Source organism: Hermetia illucens, chromosome 4 (genome assembly GCF_905115235.1).
Source record: "Hermetia illucens chromosome 4, iHerIll2.2.curated.20191125, whole genome shotgun sequence".
NCBI lineage: Eukaryota > Metazoa > Arthropoda > Insecta > Diptera > Stratiomyidae > Hermetia > Hermetia illucens.
Genome location: NC_051852.1, coordinates 139,931,539 through 139,953,400, shown reverse-complemented (window position 1 = coordinate 139,953,400; position 21,862 = coordinate 139,931,539). Strand labels below are relative to the sequence as shown.

Genomic DNA, 21,862 nt, shown 5'->3' with positions numbered 1-21,862 from the left:
GCCATTGCGCTGATCTGCGACGGTTGTCGTACAATATCCACTTTTCATCGCATGTCACTATTCTGCGCAAAAAGGGATTGTTCCTGTTGCGGTTGAGTAGAGAACTGGATATTTCCATTCGCAACGCCATGTTTTGCTCGTTGAGTTCATGCGGAACCCACTTATCAAGCTTCTTCACCTTTCCAAACTGTTGTAAGTGCCGAGATACTGTCGAATAGTGTACGCCTATTTTCTCTGCAATGTCACGAATCGATGATCGGGGATCAGATTCCACTATCAAACGCAACTCGTCGTTGTCGATCGATGGTCCTGGGTGTCCACGAGGTTCACTTTGGAGGGTCATGTCGCCTGATCGGAATTTTTCGAACCACCGCTGTGTCGTTCGTTCGTTTGCTGCGTCAGCTCCAAATGCTCTGCAAATGTTTCTGGTTGCCTCCGCTGCGTTGTGAACAAGTTTAAATTCATATAGAAAAAGTAGACGTTTTTGACTCCCTTCCATGCTTTTTTCTTTGAGTTTTACTTGGAACTTCAATGACGATTGAAACTGAAATGACTCCTTGATCGAACGAACGACTATTTATACTCAATTATCCCATACCACCAGAGTCACCTTGCGGCAGTTTTAAACATTAAAATCATAACTAACTTCACTTCATTGAAAAATCCGACATTTCATTTGCAACAACCTAATACGTGCTACGTACTAAGAAATACACAAAACCTTTCGTACCTGAAGCGTCCAGCTTCCGGTTTCCCGACTTGTTTGGAATTGCCGATAGTGCTGCTTCCTGTGATCCTATATTTGTTGCTTGAGTCCTCTGATGTCTGTAGTTACGATGGATGATTTCGGAATGTATTCCTCCATCTGAAAACATTTCTTGAATAACTCGTTGAATTCAAGGTCCAAACAAAGAGAGCAAAACGGGCAAAGAGTCGTAAACTAGATAAGCCGTATCGAGGAGCATTCATATTCACCGCACAATTAAAAAAAATCCTTGCCAGGAAAAACTGAAATTCTGTATAATTTATTTCATATAATTTATATATCTAAATTCACACACGAACAATGTGTGTTGTGGAAAATTAAAACTTATACGTTATTTACAACTTAAACATATTTCGATACAGACCTAAGAGTTGTATATACATTATTGCAAACTTTGAATCGTTCTTAGAATGTCCAACGGCCGATTCAATACTCTCGGCTTTACAGTCTTCTTTTCATCCACATTTAATATGTTTGTCACTTTTATTTCCTTTTCAACTTTTACCGTCTTGCTCTTCGTCGTTTTCGTTTTTTTATGTTTTGCTGTTATGAAATCGAGGTATCGGGAGATTGTTGCAGTTGTCGTCTCATCCTTAGTATTGTCTTTAGTTGTAGTTTGTGCATTGTGATATTCGAATTTCAATTCTTTGATTGGTTCCTCTTGCTTTATTTGTTTCACGTTCCCGAACTCCCTTTTCACTTCAGTTGTCTTCGGGAGACCAACATAAGTTGGCGGTTGATCTTGAATTACTTTAGTTGGTTTCATATCATCAGGTCCTTTTGAAACCTCTGTAATCTCTAATCCTTTCAGATCAATCGAATTTCCGTTATGTTCTTCGTTTGTATTGAATATTTTAGAAAAGTCAAATTCAATTTCAGGACATGCTTCTGTCTTCGATAATTCTTTGTTTCCAAGGGTTTCATTTAGTAGTAACTCGGATGGAAATGTGTCGTTAAATACTTCGACGCCGGAGTTGCTTTGTGGATTTCCTATGCTCTGATTTTGACTTGGTTCTAAGAATTGGGGAGAATCCTTTTTCAAAAACTTCGGGGTCGATATTGAACCATCTCTAACGTCCTTATATTTGAAATTTTTGAATGGGAAGAGACACGTGGAGCTTTCACATTTCAATACCATTTCATTCATACTTATGTACATGAATTTCAAATGATAGGTTTCGTTCCGTTGTTCACATTTGGGACACACAGCACCTTCCTGCAAAGAAGAATAAGAACCGGTTAGTTAATAATATCAAATGAACCAGTTAGAAAAAGAAGAGTTTTCGCAAATTCGTAATTTTCGTAAAGGAAGAAGTAAACTCCGTCATGTTATTTATATGGAGGGCGGTTTGAGACAATGTACTTTGTGCTATCCTCAGTAAAACAAAAATAAAGTGCTGAGATCAGGGACAGGCCGACCAAGAAAATACATTATTGTGTTGTGATCCTAAGCCTCGACGAAATGCTAGAGCGTTTACCTCACTTGATGCAGCAGAACGGACGCCGGTCTTGTCGAGAAATTGGTAAGGGCTCTTGTCGCATGAACGGCGTCAAGACGTAAGTAAATTAGTCCGAGCAAAATAAATACGTGCTGCACACTAAACATTCGCATGACTCAGAAGAGTCCTTCGGAAAAGACGTATTGATGTCTGCGCTCTATAAGAAATCCAATGGTCTGGTGTCAAAAGCTGAGACAGACGACGGGAACCCGGCAAAAATGGCTATAAATTTCTCTATTTTGGTAGTCCACACACTGAATATGGTGTTTGCATTGCTATCTCTAACGGTTTCCGTGATATCATTACAGAAGTCGATCGATTTGATGACCGGATGATGAAGCTTACCATTATATCGCACCATTCATTTCTTCACTGCATACGCACCCCAGACAGGTCGACCTGATGCCGAGAAAGATGCCTTCTGGCAACTTCTCGATACAAAGATCTATAACATGCCTGGTGATGACTATATGGTCATTGCGGGTGACCTTAATGGACATGTGAATGAAAAGGCAGGCTGCAACAGATGCTATGTGACGAGCGGATAGTCGATTTGCGCACACTCATGGGCTTATACTTGTGAACACATGGTTCATCAACCGATTCTCATTTTCTTACATTTGATAATGGAAACAGTAAAACGCATTTCAACTATTTCCTCATAAGTCGCCGACATTTTACCACCGCCACTGACTGCAAAGCCGTTCTCTATGAGATCATCGCATCTCAACATCGGCCGTTGATTGCTGTCTTGCGAATTAACCCAACGATAAAATAGCGTGAGGAACGCATTGGTCCGCCGCGTATTAAATGACGACAATTTTGTGAGAAAAAGGAAGAACACGATTACCAACCATTATGAATGTAGACAAATCGTGGAAACAAATTAAAAACATGATTCACAAAGCAGCCTATGCAACCGTTGGGATCATTAAGCCAGGCAAGCGGTTCATCAACCGAGATGCGTTAATGACAAGAACGGTACTTTGCTTACCGATCGACAAGCTACGATGGATAGATGGCAAAAATATTTCGAGCAGATTTCAACAGAAGAAATTGTTCATCTTCCACTTCCGGTTGCTGTCCCATACCATGAAGATTTTTGAATCCATTCTTGACAATGCTATCAGCCAATGGAGATATACGTTGTGAAATTGCTTTACGCATTAGCACAACCTGAATGAAGTAGTGTTCCACAACTGATACTTTTTGTGATCGACATATCAACGAACGTCTCAAACCTAAAATTTACCGCAATGTTGTCCGGCCTGTCGCTCTCTATGGTTCTGAGTGTTAACCGACTATAAAAGACAATGAACGGCGTCTCGCAGTAATGGAGACGAATATGTTGCGTTGGACTAGTGGTGTAACATACGTCGAACACATCCGGAATGAGGATATTCGCGATCGATATGGGGTTGCACCATATGTGAGAAAATTGTAAATATCAGTTTCTCGCATTCGATTCCCGAAACTTTCCGAGAAGCTTGCACTATTGCTTAGCTCTAGAGCGACTCACTCGTCGGTTACTCTGGAACAATGGATTTCATTGCATGGCAAGCGGGTCCCTTCTGTTTGCTTTTGTAGGTCGCGCAGCAAGAAAAATTTTTCACTGCTGAACGACGATCGGATTAAGGAAATGGCTCATGTAAAAGTTTCGGGCTTTGCGCTTCGATGAGCAGGCACAGCCGCGACACGAGAACAAAAAGAAAGGTCTATCAAATGATGTCTTTCGAAGCTAATGTCAGCGCGTCTTTTGCTATACACACAACACTCCTAAATCTACTGCTGATCGCGACGTAATCCGCTTTCCGACATTTGGAAGCAAATGGGGTGAGGATCTCAATGCCACACACTATCTCTCATTAATCCAGAGAGTATGATTGTGGTTGGTGCAAGGCAAGGGTCTAAAGCAAAAATCAGCCAAATTCTTGCCGATCAGGTTTTAAAGGGGTTTTTCATCAGTTTCAGGATTATTTTAGCTATTATTTTGCAACTACAGGGAACAAACCAATACACTTCAATTGTCACGCTCAAAACAGAGGCCTTTCTTCCATTCATCCCCAGGATTTTTAGATAAATGAAAGCACTGCAGGGCCTGCAAAGAACAGTTCCGCCGGGGAATCTTTAGGGCCAGCGTTTGATCTGCTTGATTGCGTTGATGGCGGAGATGGTTTAATTTCTGTTTGCAGGAGCAATACGTCTCCGCATGTTAAGGTGATCAATGAGGAGAAATTGTTGGATGAGAATAATAATAATAATAATCGTTGGCGCAACAATCCATATTGGATCAAGGCCTTGAAGTGTGTTAGAGCACTTCATTCAAGACCGTAACGGTACACCACAGTACACTGTGGGAGGCAATGTGGTCAACATTGCGCTCGCCCGAGATTATTACCCTGATTTGACTCAGGTACTCATTCACAGCTGAGTCGACTGGTGTCCGACATCCAATCACGATAACAAATTCCTCTGCCCCCAGCGAGATTTGAACCGCGACCTTCCGCTACGACAGCCCAGCGCTCTAACCACTTGAGCCATCCGGACACTGGATGGTGGTGGATGAGAAGCTTAGCATTAATATCCTGCACAAGGCCCCCGAAAAATTGATAATCACATGCTAGCTTTCGCGATGCCATATAAGAGTATTGTACTGAAATCATTCTTATTGCGGCAGATACTGATTTCTTGATAAACGCAAATGAAATTCTTTTATCTACCCAACACAGCACTACTAGGTACTTTGTGTATAGTATCTATCTAGCATTAGGGCATCACGTTCGCCACACTCGCATCGTCATTCAATTTGTTACGTTCATCATGTTGAACTTAGGGAACCGAGAATTTCCGCCTCTGCGAGCACATGCATGCATGCTTAAGAAGTGCAATAGCACAAGAGGGAGAAGAGGACTCTCCACATCTTACTTCAATTAGAATGCCCAACCCATATCGCTGAAATTATCACTCAATTAGGAGAAAGCGAGCATTCTGAGGGCACTCTATACGTTTATCGAGGAGCGTGGACACATCCCAAAAACCTACAACAACTTTCATATTCTATTTTTTTGAGAATTGCGGGGTCCTAAGTCCGCATCAACTTGATGCCGGACCGGACCAAATGGGGAGCAACTTACTCCCTCTTCTTTTGGTCCCCGGGCCCCTTTTAGGACCCCGCAATTCTCAAAAAAAGTATTTTCAGCTCTGACCAAGCTTTGGTTACTAGTATGGCCGGATTTGAGCTCAATATAATTCGTAGTCATATTGTGTTCTGCGAATTATATAAAGGAGCAATTACCATTTGCGAGCCGCTTCGGTCACGCTGCTCCCAGGGCAGAGGTGAGGCAGCATCTGACGTTTTGCCTCTGCCCTGGTAAGAAACCGTAAAGCTGTCATCGCCTAATATTCCATATTTTGTTTAAGTTATCATCAATTTTCTTGAGTATATTTGTCTTCAACATATATTTTTCATCGAACAAATAACCCATTATACGCCAAACAACTGGCTAAAATTGAGTGCAAATAATCTCACAGTTGGTTTTCGAATGTGAGCATTCTTGTTTAATTTCAACTAATACACGACAGTCGCAGTTCCGCAACAGAAGTATATATAAGTCCAAGCTGACAGCCTTGACTTGGTATTCGTCGTTAATTAAATATGTTAGTCAGGATCGTTTATTTTGGCTTCCTTTTGGGTATACATACAATAGTTCATCTGTAGATTTGGCTAATACAAACTGAATAACTTATTTTCTTTTAAGGGGCCACTTTTGCAAAGAGTTACAATCCTCCCTCATTAAATTGTGGACGTCAGCAATGTCGTGATGACGGTGAAGTTATTTGTGGTAAACTAGAAGATAACTATAAGTTATTTACTGGCAGTTGTGCAGTATTGGCGCATTACTGTGACACAGGAGAACGTGAGTATAACTATATGAATAATAGAGTACACATTCATATATAAAGTGAATTTTATGACACTATAATTGATAATGGTTGGGAGTTAACAGCTCATTGTTAATGAGTCTAAATAACTTGCTAGCTACATATTATAGACATAACTTTCTGTTTTTAAAATTATACTTTTCTAAGTTACCATTCTATCCACCACCAATTATCATAGAATATACGATCATACCTTATGATCAATGCCCACCGCAAGCATTTAACGTCCCACGATCGTGTCCAGAGCAAGAGGATTATGTTTGTGCAACAGCAGATAATCAAACATATCGGGTCTTCAAAAATTATTGCGAGTACAACAATTTTTTGATGGTCTTACGAAGAGGTAATTTCCGTCATATTCTAATTTTTATGCACTCCCTATACTGAAATATAACCAATTTCAAATTCAAATTATTGAAAAACAGTTTATTGGACTGTAACGTTGGATCATTGTATTGGTTTACCGGATATGCCGAGTGGAATTTGTTCCTCTCTCACAGCCACGGGGGGAGAAGTTTGCGCTTTCGATGGAACCATATATACACTTTTCCCTAGCGTGTCGGCTTTAAATCAAGAGAAATGTTTCAACAACGAACGTAAGTTGAAGTTAATACATATATTTTGTAAGCACCTCTGATTTTCCTACTTTTTATTCTTAGGTTGGCAAAGAGTGTCCCTCATCTATTGCTAAAGAGTGTCAATCAAAGAAAATCCAGAAAATGAGAAGATTTGTTATTATTCTTATTACAAATAAAAATTATATTTCTCATTGATTTTAATCAATAAGTTATTTGAATATTTTAATATGTAATCTGCCCGAAAAAAAATTGAAGTTACGTTCATGCTATTCATGCTATAAATCCCAGAGCGACCCTCGGCAGATCTAACAGAGTAATTAGGTTTAATTGTATAGTACAGTCAGCAACGAAGTCATTAATAATAATAATAATAATAACCCTTGGCGCAACAATCCATATTGGATCAGGGCCTTGAAGTGTGTTAGAGCACTTCACTTGCGCTCGCCAGAGATTATTACCCTAATTTGACTCAGGTACTCATTCACAGCTGAGTTAACTAGTATCCAACGACAAATCATGATACAAATCCCACTGCCACCAGTGAGATTTGAACAGCAACCTTCCGTACGATAGTATTGTGCTCTAACCACTCAGCTATCCGGAAGTCATTCCTTTCCCTTAAAGTATAATATTATCGACTGTTTTCAAGAATTCTACACAATTAAGTCATTGGTATCTGACCTAGGCGCTGTGTTCTTCACGAAGAATTATATTGAACTAAAACGCGAAGACGGAAAGTTATAAAAAATTATTTTTGCGTAAATTTCTCAAACAATACATACCACGAAATTGAAATCCTTCAATATTATCGGATAAACTTATTTTCCTCAAAAGTGCGAATATCGAACCGAACTCTACTTAAAAATCTATATTAAATCAAGTTTCTTAAGTTCTGAGGCTGGTATTTTCCTTACAATATATGATGAGAGGGGGTAGATCTCCCTGAGCCTGGATTTTTCTCGGGGCCAGGAGTAGAAATTTCTATCGCAAAAAGAAATATCACGGAGGGCGTCGCATAATTTTCACCCCGGGCCCACATTTTTGCTCAAGCTAGGCTTTTAGGATTCTCAGTCGCCAGAGTCAGTTACCATGTTGAAGATGAGCATATTACAATTTCACAGATCACTTCAACTTCGAGCTAGATCGATATCCGGTACACAGTGTTCAAATTGACAAGATACTATCAAAGGAATTTATTGCGGCTGAGGACCATCGGATGCGAAGATACAAAATTATTTAACTGCACAAGTAAACTTATGGGAAAGTACACTTCGGAAGAAAACCCCCAAAATTGTGTACAATGGATTACCTTATCTGAATAGAAATATTAATTATATGATACAAACAACCGGGGGGATTTGCATGAAGTATATGCAAATTAGAAGTTCTAAATTTATTTACTGTTGGGATAAACATAGGCAATTTCTGGACATCATCAACTCCTGCAATGTTGGTTGGATTTTCACTCGAGTTCATGTAGAATTTCTAGCTCCGATGAGAGTATTCAGATCCGAATTTACTCTAGCATTATTGCATGAAAGTTAGAATGATATAGGAGGTTTCAACTATTAAACCGTCTTACACTAAGTTCCTGTAGTACATGACATTTCAATATTCACATTGTATCTATAAGAAGAAACAAGTCGGAATGTCAAAACTAACACCGAGTTCAGAAAACAATAACCGAGACCTTTCTTTTGATACCCCACATGAATTTATTTGGTGAAAAAAAATTTGCACATCCCTTTTGCATGTATGGGGACCCCTCTTAAATACGACGTAGAATAATGTAACTCACTGTGTGCGTTAGCGTCCACAGTTCCCATTTTTCCAGCAAGTTTGGTGTCGACCGCAATAAAAATACGTGTGAAAAACAAACGGAGAGACAAATAGTAAACCGATTTTAATAAGGTATTGTTTTACACAAAAACCTTTGTTGGCAGCAATAGACTCCCCGTCTTATTTTCATTAATGGCGGAAGTCATTTCTATGGTACCATCTAATAAAACTCTTAAAGACCATTTTTCAACCAAATTCAAACAGATTGGAAAGCCTGCGCTATGGTTTGTGACGTCACAACTCGAGCCAAGAAAATTCAATACCCTGGCAACTGGCAGTTATTCATAAAAATATAAAACTGTCAAAATTAATTTCCCGCTTGAAATGCCAAGGATGTCGATGGAATATTGTTTCTTGCTTTGCTGCACAAATAACTCCACAAAAACCCAGGAGAAAGCTTTTTTGGCTGTTCCAAAAGGAGATTTTCGGAAGAAGTGGATCACCATCGTCGGACAGAATCCAGTTTCTTTGGAATCAAATTTGAATTGTGAGAATCACTTCAATGTGAGTTTAAATTTTTTAAACTATAACTCCAATCTTAATTGATTATATACGATTGCGTTAGAATTTTTTCAATTCAAATCAAGCCCAGTTAAAGATGTCACAATTTGCTATATAGCTTGTTACCATTACTACCGAAACGTAAATTAAAGGATTATCCATTAATGCATCAATTTTCCACTTTCCTGTTAAAAACTGATTATTTGAAAAGTAATAAGTAACAAACACTAAATCGGATACTGTCAAGTAGATAAGATTCAAATTGGTCGCTCGATAACGTCACATGCCAATCACCGCGTTTTCTTTTCTGTCTTGTAAGAATTCAGTTTTCAAACCATTATATAATTATAATGTTAATGTAAATGAGCCTTCCGCATCGGTTTTTTTAACGGATATGATAATTGGGCAGGTCAATAGTAGTTGTAGTTCGGCGTTAAAAAAACATATAGTCATTTTATAACGTGGAAAGTCTATTATCCTTATTGACTAAATACCGTATTTCGGGAATTGGCTGTTCCTTTCCTCAATGTTTTGTCCCACGGAGGAAGGGAAAATTGATTCCGAAATACGGTATCTGTTATTAATTTCTACTGAAGACTAATTTCGGATTCTAGCAAAAAATATAAAGCGCAAACCATAACACTGGATTTTTTTACTCAGCCTCCTTTGACGAATCACTATCCGAGTTGGCTAAACGTCAGCATCTTGACCTCATTACCCCAGCATCAAGTACCGGCTATGCTATAAATATTTGGGTGCACCTTTGTGTTGCTCCCGTTACTGTTGACCATTTCATTGGTACTTTTCCCCTTTTAGCCGAGAATTCGAATTCACTCAAAATATTCCCTGGTTGTCATGAAAGATGACTAAGGAATAGTAATTCGTGGGTTAGCAGCTTGCAAATTCCGAAGCTAACACGCTACCACAATATTGATCACGCCTTAATCAGGTACGAAGTTTGCTCCTAAGACTGTTGACCATCGAACACAGTGAACGATTAATTTTTGAAATGTCACGCCAGGTAGTGGAATCGACTCTCCCAAGATGGCCGACGAGTGGGTCGTCCCAAGAGTACTTGGCGCAGAACAGTAGAGAAGAAATGCCGGCATCTCAGGAAATCGTGGAAGAAGCTGAAACGCATTTCAGGTAACCCAGAACGATAGCGCGTACGTGTGGTTGACGAACTATACCCCAAAAAGGGGCAAATGGCAACCATATATTATCATGAAAGATTACATCAGGTACGAACTTGGCAGCTAAGGGTTTTGGCCGTCAACACGAGGGTATTCAAATGCTTACTTTTTTCAGCTTGAATTAGATAATGAGATTGTAGAGAGTACTCTTCTTTCTCTTTCAGTACTCTGCTTAGCGGTATCAGCTGTGAATCCATAGTTAGACTGACGATGACAGCTACCGCAAGACATGCTTTCGTTACAGGAGAGAGAATTCTGACTGTGAGGTTCCTATCCAGATTAACGAGGATCGCAGTTGTACAGTGCTACACACCAAGAGGATTTTTCTATTAAGAATTCTACGTAGCTGAGTAAAGACTTCTTAAAGGTGACATTGTTACCATGATGGATAATCTGAATGACAACGTGGCTTCTCTACTCATCACTTGCACCCCGTTAAGTGTGATGATAATAGAACTGAAACAATAACAAAAACAATGAATATTAAAGCAGCAAAATTGTTGTTCTAAATGTATATGATGTATATTATATATAAATCACAATATGATTCTCTAATCTAATAGTAGCCATGAATCATTTTAGAGGAATCCATCCCCTGTGCAGGACACTTTAGGTAAATTGTCTGCTTATTAGCCGCATTATTATGCTGAGAAATTTCTTAAAATCTTTCTGCTGATTTCGAGAAATTCCACAGTGATCAAGGGAAGGGTATAGGGGGTCATTGAGGCCAACAGAGTTATTGAAGCCATACTCACGATATAATCTATAAATGTTATTTCACGCTAGAATATATAAAGTTACTGTCCTACTTACAATCCATTATGATTAATTTGCCATTTTCGGAGTGAGTTCAATAGCCAATCTTTTACGGGAAAAAAGAAGAGGTTTCTTTATTTGGGTATAATTAAGAGAATCATTTTTTCTCTTCTTCAGGGAAGCAAGGAAGGAAAACCTGATTCCAGAAATACGACTTTTGTTTCTTTTTTCTTTTCATTTAAACTCTAATGCAAACACGCAAAATTTAGAAGAATGGTGCAAGGAGAAGTAAGTTCTAGTTTGGGCAGAAAGGTTAGAAGTTAAATATTATAACTGAGAGGTTTATTCCAAATATAAGAGGTAATCTAGTGTAATGATTTTTCATTTAATACTACCGAAAATTAGAATCAATGTTATGTAGTCGTAATATGTAACTATGAATTAGCAGAGACAAATATTTGGGTAAATTGACTCAACAAAGTCAACAAGAAAGTTTGTTTAAAATGCTCCTATTCAATGCAACTTATACCAGAATTGTCTGTTAAAGTTTATTAGCTTTGTGGTAAGTACATTATCAATTTCAAATAATCTCAGTCTGTAACTTCCACAAATGTATCGCAAAGCAGTATATAAAAGGCTCAACATTTTTCAACAATTCGTTCAATATGGTGGGCCGAATCATTTATTTAGTCATGTTTTTAAGTATGTGTTTACATTTCAAATTTGGGGCGAATACTTTTAAATAAATTACTTTTTTGAGGCTTTTCATTTGGGAAAAAAAATTGCTCAGTGCCGTGGAATTGCCATCGTCAACAATGCCGTGATGATGGTGAAGTAATTTGTGCCAAAAGTGGAGAAGAATACAAACTATTTACCGGTAGTTGTGCCCTGTTGGCCCATTACTGCGAAACGAAAGAAGGTAAGTATAAGATAGGCATAACATAAATATGTAATTAAGCCGAAATTTTACAGGGGTTTGCACTTATTATAATCACATTCGATAAAGTTTAGTATAAAGAAAACTTTTTTTGTTGGAAATTTATTTCGAAAGTAAGTGCAGTGATTCCGGAGTAACGTGAATTTGTTTGGTCCAAATAATGAAAAAATAGCAAACTGTACTCCAAGTCGTGAGATTACCTTACTAATTGATCGCACAAATTATCGTCCAATAATCCTCATGACGTTTTCATCGAAAAAATTGGCGAATGAAATCGATTTTCCTTGCCAAAAATCCCTTTTTGGAAGTTCAATAAAAATAAAAAATTTGAATAGCTAAAACATATAATCTTTTGTTATATTCAATATCAAAATTATGTCCATATGCATATTATTAAATCATAAATGAGGTTATTAATTTGGAGTTCTTTTTCGCTAGTATAATTTATTTTATTTGCATATACCGATATTTCGGGAACCACTTGTTGTACTAGCGAAAAAACAAAAACCGTCTTCTTATTACAAATAATTTAATCGCTAGAAAGACCATAAGATCACACTTAGACGAGTTATTCATTTCTTTTTCAGTTTATGTGCCTATCCCTTATGAACAATGTCCTCCAGAAGCATTTAATGCGCCGTATCTATGCCCAAGGGAAGACGACTATATTTGCGCAACAGCCGATGATAAAATATATCAAGTTTTTAAAAATCACTGTGCATACCTGAACTTTTTGAAAACATCTAGAAAACGTATAATAATTTCACCCATATTTAGATTATTCTCTGACTGTATTAATAAATTTTTTTTCCTCTTTAAATAGTTTATTGGATCGTTAACTTAGAACACTGCATCGGTTTGCCAGATATGCCGAGCTCAGTTTGTTCATCGATTCATACTATCCCTAAAAGGATTTGTGCTTTCAATGGAATAAAATATCAACTTTTCCACAGTATCTCGGCTTTAAATCAAAAAAAATGTAGAAAGGATGGGAGTAAGTATTCTCTTCTATATTGAAAGTAAGTGTTTCAATTTTCTAATTTCCAGACTGGAGAAGAACATCAATAATATACTGTTAAGATGAAAGTAATAAAAATCAAAATAATCTACGACTTCAGTAAAGAAAATACATTCCATATATATTTTTCTTCAATCTAAATTATTGGCATGTGTTTAGGACTAGTGAAAATGAGTTACTTCTGGTATAACAGTCTCAATATTATTGAAGCTTGTATAAGGGGGATTTTCAGGCGGCGCATCTTTTTGTGGCAAATCTGATTTTAGATTTTCCAGGCCATATTTTTGTTGATGAAAATGTAAGGGATGGAACTCAAGAAAGTGAAAAACACAAAAATATGATTATGAACTGATCAAACTGATACATATGATGTTGGTAACAGCAAAGTTGATAACCTATTCCCGAAGTGCCTTCCTAGTCGAAGAAAAAAATAAATTGAACAAGCCCATATTTTTACAACTTAAATCATATCGCATTTATGTAGAATAGACACAAACAAACAGAACAACATGTAGCGCCTGGGACTAGCTAGCTTCTCATTATATTCTGCATCACGAACAGTTCTTGCAGAGCAAAGAATATAGACCAACAGTTTTTATTTTTCAAAGTAGCCTCACATAATTACGTACCTATAAAAATCCGAGATAGAATTTCTTTACTATACGGAAAGGAAAAAGTTGAAACGGGCGTACTTCAAGGCAATTTAATTATCTAGAAGTCTTTTCATACCGGCCATTGAATATTCATCATCGTCAAGAACTTATGTACCTAAAAATTTTCCAAATCGAATCAAAGGATCTACACCTGCTCAACTTTCATTAATTTTTCATTGTCACATTTGTCTTACTTTATCAAACCACACCTTTGAAGGACAACCTACAATGCCTACGTCTCTTCTAAATGCATGTCTTTGTCAGATCAGTACGAAAAACTTTCGACCTCCTAAGGTCATTAAAACCACCCAGCGTTGAACTGTCGAAATAAAAACTTCGTATGGAGGAAAACTTGTTAGCACTGATGAAGGGAACAAGTGGTTCCCGAAATATCGGTATTTACAAAAATAAAAATATCAACACTAGCGAAAATACAAGGTTTTTATTATTTCAAATAATTAATCGCTGGAAACACCGCGTAATTACACTCAGAAGAATTCAGTTTATACCACGAGCGATGTCATATTGCGATGTTCGACCTAAGGCGATTCGGAGTCTTACAAGCTTGCTCTGGGAAGTTTACCATATCTACGACATTCACTTCACCGTCACCAAAGAATTGTCTCGAAACATTAATCAACTATGACCAAATCGACCGAAACTTTCGCAATCAATCCCATCACAATTGTGCCCGCACATCGGCTTGTCAATCCATGGTACATCAATAACCACAAAAATCGAAATAAATCCATCACAGCGAAACGATCAAGTAACTCCAGATTGAAACAAACCAACAACCATATTTGTTATATACTGCAACTATACAAATTGAGACCTATTTCCCGAAGTGCAACAGAGCGTAAGTTGATGGCTGATGTCTGTCCAGTTAGACTAATTAAAAAGAAAAGGGTATTATGGTATGCCTTTGATTGCCATGTCTAATACCCGGATAGCGTCGGGATCCAGTGGCGACACCTACGGCTCCTCCGAGCCCTCGACAACAGCTATGTTTGTGCTTGCCGCGTGATTATCTCATCGGCCCTCTCGATGTTTTGTCTCTGCCGTTGTTTCAGCTCGCTGAGGTCTAGCTCTGTTTGGCTTCTCGGCTCGACCCGTTTTCCCGGAGCAGATGTAGTATTAGCCGCTCCAGCAACCGCCACAACTTTCGGTCTCTTCTGGATCGCCACTCCTTCTTGCCACTTACCAATGGGATCTGTCCAAATATGGGGTGTCAAGCTTGGCACTAAGTCAAGCTGATCATCGATCTTGGACGAAGTCCGTCCGTCGCCTCTTCGAGAGTTGTAGTCATTGACCGCATAGGCATCGGCCCTGATTTCGAAGTTAATAAAACTGTAGTTTACCTAGAAGATTGCCCGACTCCTATTTGGGGATCGCCCTAGCCGGCTACCCGTCTTCTCCCAGTTGGAACCCATAGTGGCGCTCATGCTGAACGGAATGCTTACAGTACTTAGATCAATAAATCACTAGTTATACTTTTAAAACGAAAGTCTCTTTATGCCTTGACAGACACCACGACAATGTTTAGTGAAAACACTTAGAAGTTCACTTTCGTAGTTTTTTGTAATAATGGACGAAATATAACTATAAGTCCGGCTAATTAAAGCATAAGAGGTCCATCGAACCAAAATGTAATAATAACCCTCGGTTCGGGGCTTTTCCTAATTAATAGGAATGAAGCCAGTAGAGCTCTAATTTTAAACTTAATGATTAAAATACGCTTGAAGCGTGTCTAGCTTCACACTAAGAAAGGTACTCTCTTTATCCTCGACTCGACTCTTATACAATTTTTCTATTTACTAGAATCGGCAAAAATTCATTATTGTCCATTTTGCAAATGTATGAAAAGCCCAGATATCAATCTTTGATATTAATAAAAAAACCATTCTATCAATATGCATGAAGTACATAGAAATATAAAAACATGTGCACAACGATTACTCGAAGTGCATATCACCGCACATGGTAGGCGTGCGAGGTTTTATATCCCGAGCGATGCAGTACAGAAGATTCGTTCTTTCCCTATGATGGCTTGCATCGGGATATTACTTCTTCTATTGCTACTCCTGCTATCCCCAAATACTCGAGAAAGGGGCTAATCTCAAGTCTGCAAGGGGCTCATCTGAATTAGTGCTTGCCACGAAGTTTCTCTGGAGGTTATCTGGCACCGTGAGAATCGCGATGGCCCTTTGAGAGCAAAGCTTACAGGAGAATTCCTGGGGTGTATGTTCTCGACCCAGTGCGGTTGGCACCCTTATGTAAGTTTCATGATGGTGATGATTATTATGCCCACATCGGAGGCAGAATTCCTTGTGGCCTCAAGCGTAAATTTGCGCTATACAACTCGTGTGCCGTACTCCTGAGTTGCGGTAAAGGCTTGTATCCACCAGTATGAGTAGCATTAACATTAGGAGGCGACAGTTCTTTTTGACTCTTTGATTGGCTCAAAGGTCCCGCTGCGAGGAACTTAAACCGAGTTAATCGAGATATGAACTAGCACAAACTCTTCGCTTTTTTGGCATAGCACAGTCCTTGCTGCGTACTAGGTAAACCCTTGAGACGAATGCAAGTGTTCTCTTGTCGACCACTTCAGTGGTCAGGACAGTGCGGTTCGAGTCCCAAGAGCATTCTCTAAAAGGAATTAAATTAGCGGATATAACCTGCATGCATCGATATTTTCCTTAGTGAAAACACATCGCTAGCCCTTTGATTTGGTTGGATTGTTTTTGGCCCTGGCTCTATAGCACCAGCGTCGGTCGCGATGGTTGTATATTAACTTCTCGATGAATGGTTGGGTTCGCCTCTTTGCTGTTTCGCTGCTGTAGGTTTATCGCTTGCATAGTATCAAAGGTGATGATAATGAAACTGAAACAAAGCCCTATTGAAACCGAAATAGGAAAACAATAACAATTCCAAAAAGAAATTGTGTGGAGGGTGTATACTTTATAAAGGAGAAAAAAAACACATATATAGATGTGAGACTTACATCAATAAGCTCGTGTCTACGAGGGCACGCATTTCCACAATAAAGATTTCAGTTCCATTCTGAACAGATGTTCCTAACCTAGGTGATCTAGAAAGCATGTAGCATCATGGGAATGTGAGGCTTTAGGGTCCTCTTCAAAATGAAGGTTCTGATTACTTATTTACGATATTGTGTTGTAGAGATTTGCACGCAATTCCATCTGTTGCACATCATTCTCCGTTTCAAGCAATACCTAGTGATATTATAAGGAGACGTTCAGGTGTCTTGCAAATTTTTATGACAGCTAAGTAGCTCAGTTGCCAGCACATCATTTAACGAGAGCATCCGGGACACCTCTTTCGAATTTACTAACTAACGTCTACCATTTATGACATGGATTTGAATCTGTATAAGGTAGTTCGCGCATTTCAGCGGTGTGCTCTAGACAATACGGAGTACAGGAGTAACCAAGCCAAACGTGAGTCCTTATCCTCTCCTCATTTTATGTTGATGACTTCCCCGTAGTTCTTAAGACAGAGTCGCCAGCAAGGCAGATTTATTGTTCGAACTAACGATGGACCCTGTCAGCATTGGCTTGAGCAAATATGGTTCAATGCTAATGGTAGTTTAGGCAAACTCAACCGTCTTTACAATCAATGATGATCAGGCATGGTTTATGGTCACATCGTAATTACCAACGGCTTCCCCGGACCAGGGAACAGGTATGCTCTGCCGTCACCTAGAGTCGTACCGAAGGCAACGAGGGTTACGATAATTTTTGTTTCATTGCGAAATGTACACAGCGAAAATTCAAGACTTTTCTTGACGAACGTTCTCTGCCTACTATGGTCCGATTTCCAAGTCGGATTTGACTGATTTCAAAGGTGGAGCTGATGCAAAGGCTCATCTCTCTTGCGAATTGGTATTATGTGGGGCGATCGAAAATTGCGCTCTCTCCTTTAAGCGTTGATGGGAAAGCCCAGTTTTGTTTATTTTATTAAAGGGCAAATGTAAGCATAGCAGCAACTTCCCCAGGGAAGCTTGAGGTGAAGGTCCGTCCTTGCAGTATCAACCAATACTATTAGGCTACCAATCATTGCTACCTACCGACCTATGGACATGCTACCATCTACCTAGCGAAACAGTAGTCAGATTTAAGAATTGATTCAAGTTCTCAGTCGTGCTCACCTTGTAGAAGAAAGGACAATGTCTGCAGCAGAGATTCAAGCATTCTCTAACAACATTGCCTGGTTCGAATTTGCTTCTTTTTTTAATCCATATATAGATGAACAAGATTTACTTGCATTGGAGGATGAGTTTCACTCTACCAGATGGGCTGAACTAGTATTAAATCCATATGATTTTTAGCTAACCCTAACCTTCAGAAGACACGTTTACAAATTTGACAGCTGTCGGATGCCTAAAAACGGGACAAATTGTATCAACTGGTCCTCCAAGCGGTTGGATAGAGTTGATAACCCTTACCTCTCAACTTTGATGAATGTCAGAACATATAAGGGGGCCAGTATAGACCCGGATCACTATCTCGTTGGCCTAGTGCTCCGGGCTCGAATTACAACCTTGCCTACAATCCCCTCTGACAATCAGCCGGGACTGAATAGTGAAGCCATTCACAACATAGTCCTGCGTAACACCTATAAAACGGAAATGGATGCCACAATAACCGCAGCTAACAGATGTTCTAGGGATGAAACATCAACAAATGATCTTCACAACCACCTGAAGGGCGTTATCATTGTAATTGCGAATGTAAGTTAGCAACGGAACGGAAGAATGCCGCATACTTAATAATGTTGCATTTTCAAAGAACGCGGGAACGCGCAAAGACTTATCACGAACTAGGTCGAGCGGAGAAGCAACTTCACAGACGGAAAAAGGAAGCCTGGGAGAACCAACAGGTCTGTAAACTCAAAAAGTACAAAGAGCAACCGCACCAAGCACGGAAATTTTACTAACAAGTCAGCAGAATGAAACCTTATAAACCTCCGTACTCATCCTGCCGAGACAAAGAGGGAAATCTGATTTCCGACAGAATTGGCATATTGGAGCGATGGGTTTACACCTTTGATGAGCTACTGAACACCGGTGAGTTAGAGGTCCCGCCAACTGAAGACGACGGACAAATACTACCACCACCAAGTATAGGAGAAACAGTCCGTGGAATTCATTGGCTTAAAAATTATAAGTCGCCAGGAACCAATGGAATTACACCCGAATTATTTAAATATGGAGGCGACCAGTTACACCAAGTGGTTCATTAACTTGTGCTCAAAGTGTGGGACAGCGAATCAATGCCTGACGATTGGCAACGAGGCATTATCTGTCTCATACATAAAAAGGGAGATATCACACAGTGCAGCAATTATAGAGGTATCACGTTGCTGGGTAGCATCTATAAGATATTCTCCGCTATCTTGCTAGGCCGGATAGACTCATACGCCCAGAACATCATTGGCCCATACCAAAGAGGTTTCACTCCAAGCAAATCAACAACAGATCAGATTTTCTCTCTGCGGCAAGCGATGGAAAAACTGTTGAAATATGGACACCAGTTGCACCATCTATTTATTCATCGACTTTAAAGCCGCCTATGATAGCATAGCCAGGGTAAAACTGTACACGGCCATGAGAGAATTCGGTATCCCTTAGGAAATTGATAAGACTGACTAGGCTGACCCTCACCAATGTGCGAGGCCATATAAAAGCAGCAGGATCACTCTCAAAACCATTCGACATCAACAACGGTCTACGACAAGGAGATGCCCTATCATGCGTCTTCTTTAACCTGGCCTTCGAGAAAGTGATCCGTGATGCTAAGGTAAATGCCAGGGGGAAGATCCTCCAAACGTCCACATCATGGGAAAAACCATCCGAGACGTACAAACTGCCTTTATCCAGATCGAGCAGGCGGCGCGAGATCTTGGGCTGCACATCAATGTAGGCAAGACAAAGTATATGGTGGCAATGTTAGCACCGAAAACCAACCAACCAACAACATCAAACCGCACTGGCCAAACGGGAAGAATAAAGATAGGAGAATACAACTTTGAGACCGGTGATATGATAATTTCTCCTATCTAGGGTCGAAAATCACAACCGATAACAGCTACGATGATGAAATCCGCGCACGGTTATTGTCAGCCAACAGAGCCTATTTCAGCTTAGAAAAACTGTTCCGCTCGAAACGTCTCACCAAAGGGTCAAAGGTCTTACGGTACAAGACAATGGTCAACAGATTGCGGTGGGCAGGTCACCTAATCCGTATGGATGAGAATGATCCAGCCCGGAAAGTCTATAAGGGCAATATCTATGGTAGAAAAAGAAGACGAGGCAGACGCTGCCTGAGATGGAGTAGGTCAGGACGTCAGATAGTTTTTAGGGATATCGAATTGGTGGACCTCGGTGCAAAACCGGGGTTCCTTACTAAAGGAGGCCTAGATCGGATACCGGTTGTTGCGCCGTTGGTGATGGTGATGTTGGACTATAAGTTTTGTTAGTTTGAAGAAAATGGATAAAAAGGAATTTCGTGTGTTAATAAAGATTTTTGGCGAAAAAAATACTGTTGAAATTAATCCTTGGATTGATAAAAATTATTCGGACTTTGCATTAGGAAAACCAACCGTTAGGAAGTGGTTTGTTAAATTTAAACGAGGCGAAATGAGCACCGAGGACGATGCATACGATGAATACCCCAAATAGGTTGTTACCCACGAAAACATCAAAAAAGCCCACAAAATAATTTTGGGTGACTGCAAAGTGAACTTGATCGAGATAGCTGAAGCTCTAAAGATATCAAAGGAACGCGTAGTGTTTGAAGCTCTTCCTCCATTAGAAAAACTCGAATTTATGCGTCCATATGTGATAATGGATAAAACATGGTTCCATTATTTCACAACAGATCTAAAACGATCATCATCTGAGTAGATTGAGTGCAGTCCTGTTGGATGAAAAGGCTATGGCATCCATAATTTAGGATGCACTTGGTATAATATTCATCGACTATCTTGAAAAGGGGAAAACCATCAACATCAACAGCGATTATTACATAGCAGTACTGGAGCGTTTGAAGGTTAAAATCGCGGAAAACATTTGAAGAAGAAGGAAGTGCTGTTTCATCAAGACAATGCACCGTGCAATGAAAATGATGGAAAAATTACTTGAATTTGGCTTTGAATTGCTTCCGCATTCGCCGTATTCTCTAGATCTAGTACCCAGCATATTTTTCCTGTTCCTAGGCCTCTTGAGGTCTGCTCGCTAGAAAGAAATCAAATGAAAAGGCAATAGCCGAAACTCGAATCCTATTTTGAGGATAAAATCGTACAGCAAAGAATGGTATCGAAGAATTATTTGACCGTTTATATCTGAGGGTTTTGAGAGGGAACACCAACTTCGGCCTTGCCGGTAATTTTTTCCTTTGGATTCCTTTCGTCCTTTTAGCTAATATATAGTCAGCATTTCTGTACATAGCCGGCTAAAGGATAATTGTCCTTAGAGAGTAAGCAGATCGACGGAGTGTAGTAAAACTACTAGAGCAAATAACATGACCTTGTAAACCACACTATGTTCCGTCCGTTAAAGCAGCTGTTAATATTCTTACAAGGTATCGAGCTGAACTGCGATTATTAAATCCTTTTTTTCCAGATAATTTGCTAATATTGAGCATCTTCCCACCAAAACATACCTAACCTTCAATTACACAAACGGGATCTAAACGTAAATGATTTTTCATATGTTCCTACAAACAATCCGCTTTTTATCATTACCTGATTTCGATCCATTTGGAGAATATGGTCGGGGCTGCTCCATAAATGAATAAATCCGTCAGTATATTCGCATCAAACTCTACCTGAATTCGAAGTAATACCGGAGCCTCTAGAGGTTAACATTCCGCCATGTAGGTAAACACTTCCTATAATCTGTAAAAAGATTAATGTCAGCACTCACAATTTCCCGCTAATCACATAACCACTGATGCCTTACAGTTAAAGTCATTTCTCGCGATAGACAACCACTTTTTCGGGAATCGACTCAAAAGTCCACGAGCAAACAAAAATATTTACAAAACTGAAGTCTCAGACACGACAGTTCCCCTCGCTTTCTATTCACAATCAATAAACAGCTTTTCTTTGCAAATATGCTGCGCATCTTAATAACCATTCGCTACGTGAATATTCAA

General features: G+C 39.3%; 3 protein-coding genes across 3 annotated transcripts; 2 read left to right on the top strand and 1 right to left on the bottom strand.

Annotated features, from left to right (window-relative positions):
• Window positions 1-995: 995 nt before the first annotated feature.
• On the bottom strand, window positions 996-21,858 carry LOC119654461. Its single transcript, XM_038059875.1, has 3 exons — window positions 21,667-21,858; window positions 21,450-21,602; window positions 996-1,982 (listed from the first exon to the last, which is right to left on the bottom strand). The coding sequence occupies exons 2-3, from the start codon at window positions 21,462-21,464 to the stop codon at window positions 1,149-1,151; spliced, it is 849 nt and encodes a 282-aa protein (XP_037915803.1). The 5' UTR covers window positions 21,465-21,602; window positions 21,667-21,858; the 3' UTR covers window positions 996-1,148.
• On the top strand, window positions 5,663-6,990 carry LOC119654462. The gene is made up of 5 exons (XM_038059876.1): window positions 5,663-5,957; window positions 6,024-6,182; window positions 6,386-6,550; window positions 6,633-6,803; window positions 6,867-6,990. The coding sequence occupies exons 1-5, from the start codon at window positions 5,921-5,923 to the stop codon at window positions 6,896-6,898; spliced, it is 564 nt and encodes a 187-aa protein (XP_037915804.1). The 5' UTR covers window positions 5,663-5,920; the 3' UTR covers window positions 6,899-6,990.
• On the top strand, window positions 11,553-13,769 carry LOC119654463. The gene is made up of 5 exons (XM_038059877.1): window positions 11,553-11,776; window positions 11,835-11,993; window positions 12,599-12,763; window positions 12,835-13,005; window positions 13,059-13,769. Exons 1-5 carry the CDS (start codon window positions 11,740-11,742, stop codon window positions 13,088-13,090), a joined length of 564 nt encoding a protein of 187 aa, XP_037915805.1. The 5' UTR covers window positions 11,553-11,739; the 3' UTR covers window positions 13,091-13,769.
• Window positions 21,859-21,862: the final 4 nt, after the last annotated feature.

Excerpts from the sequence above, each read along its gene's own strand:
- LOC119654462 (XM_038059876.1), top strand. The coding sequence starts at position 5,921 with ATGTTAGTCAGGATCGTTTATTTTGGCTTCCTTTTGG. Across the intron at positions 5,958-6,023 it reads TTATTTTGGCTTCCTTTTGG|GGGCCACTTTTGCAAAGAGT; the intron begins GTATACATACAA and ends TTTTCTTTTAAG. Across the intron at positions 6,551-6,632 it reads TTTGATGGTCTTACGAAGAG|TTTATTGGACTGTAACGTTG; the intron begins GTAATTTCCGTC and ends ATTGAAAAACAG.
- LOC119654463 (XM_038059877.1), top strand. The coding sequence starts at position 11,740 with ATGGTGGGCCGAATCATTTATTTAGTCATGTTTTTAA. Across the intron at positions 11,777-11,834 it reads TTATTTAGTCATGTTTTTAA|GCTTTTCATTTGGGAAAAAA; the intron begins GTATGTGTTTAC and ends TACTTTTTTGAG. Across the intron at positions 12,764-12,834 it reads TTTGAAAACATCTAGAAAAC|TTTATTGGATCGTTAACTTA; the intron begins GTATAATAATTT and ends CTCTTTAAATAG.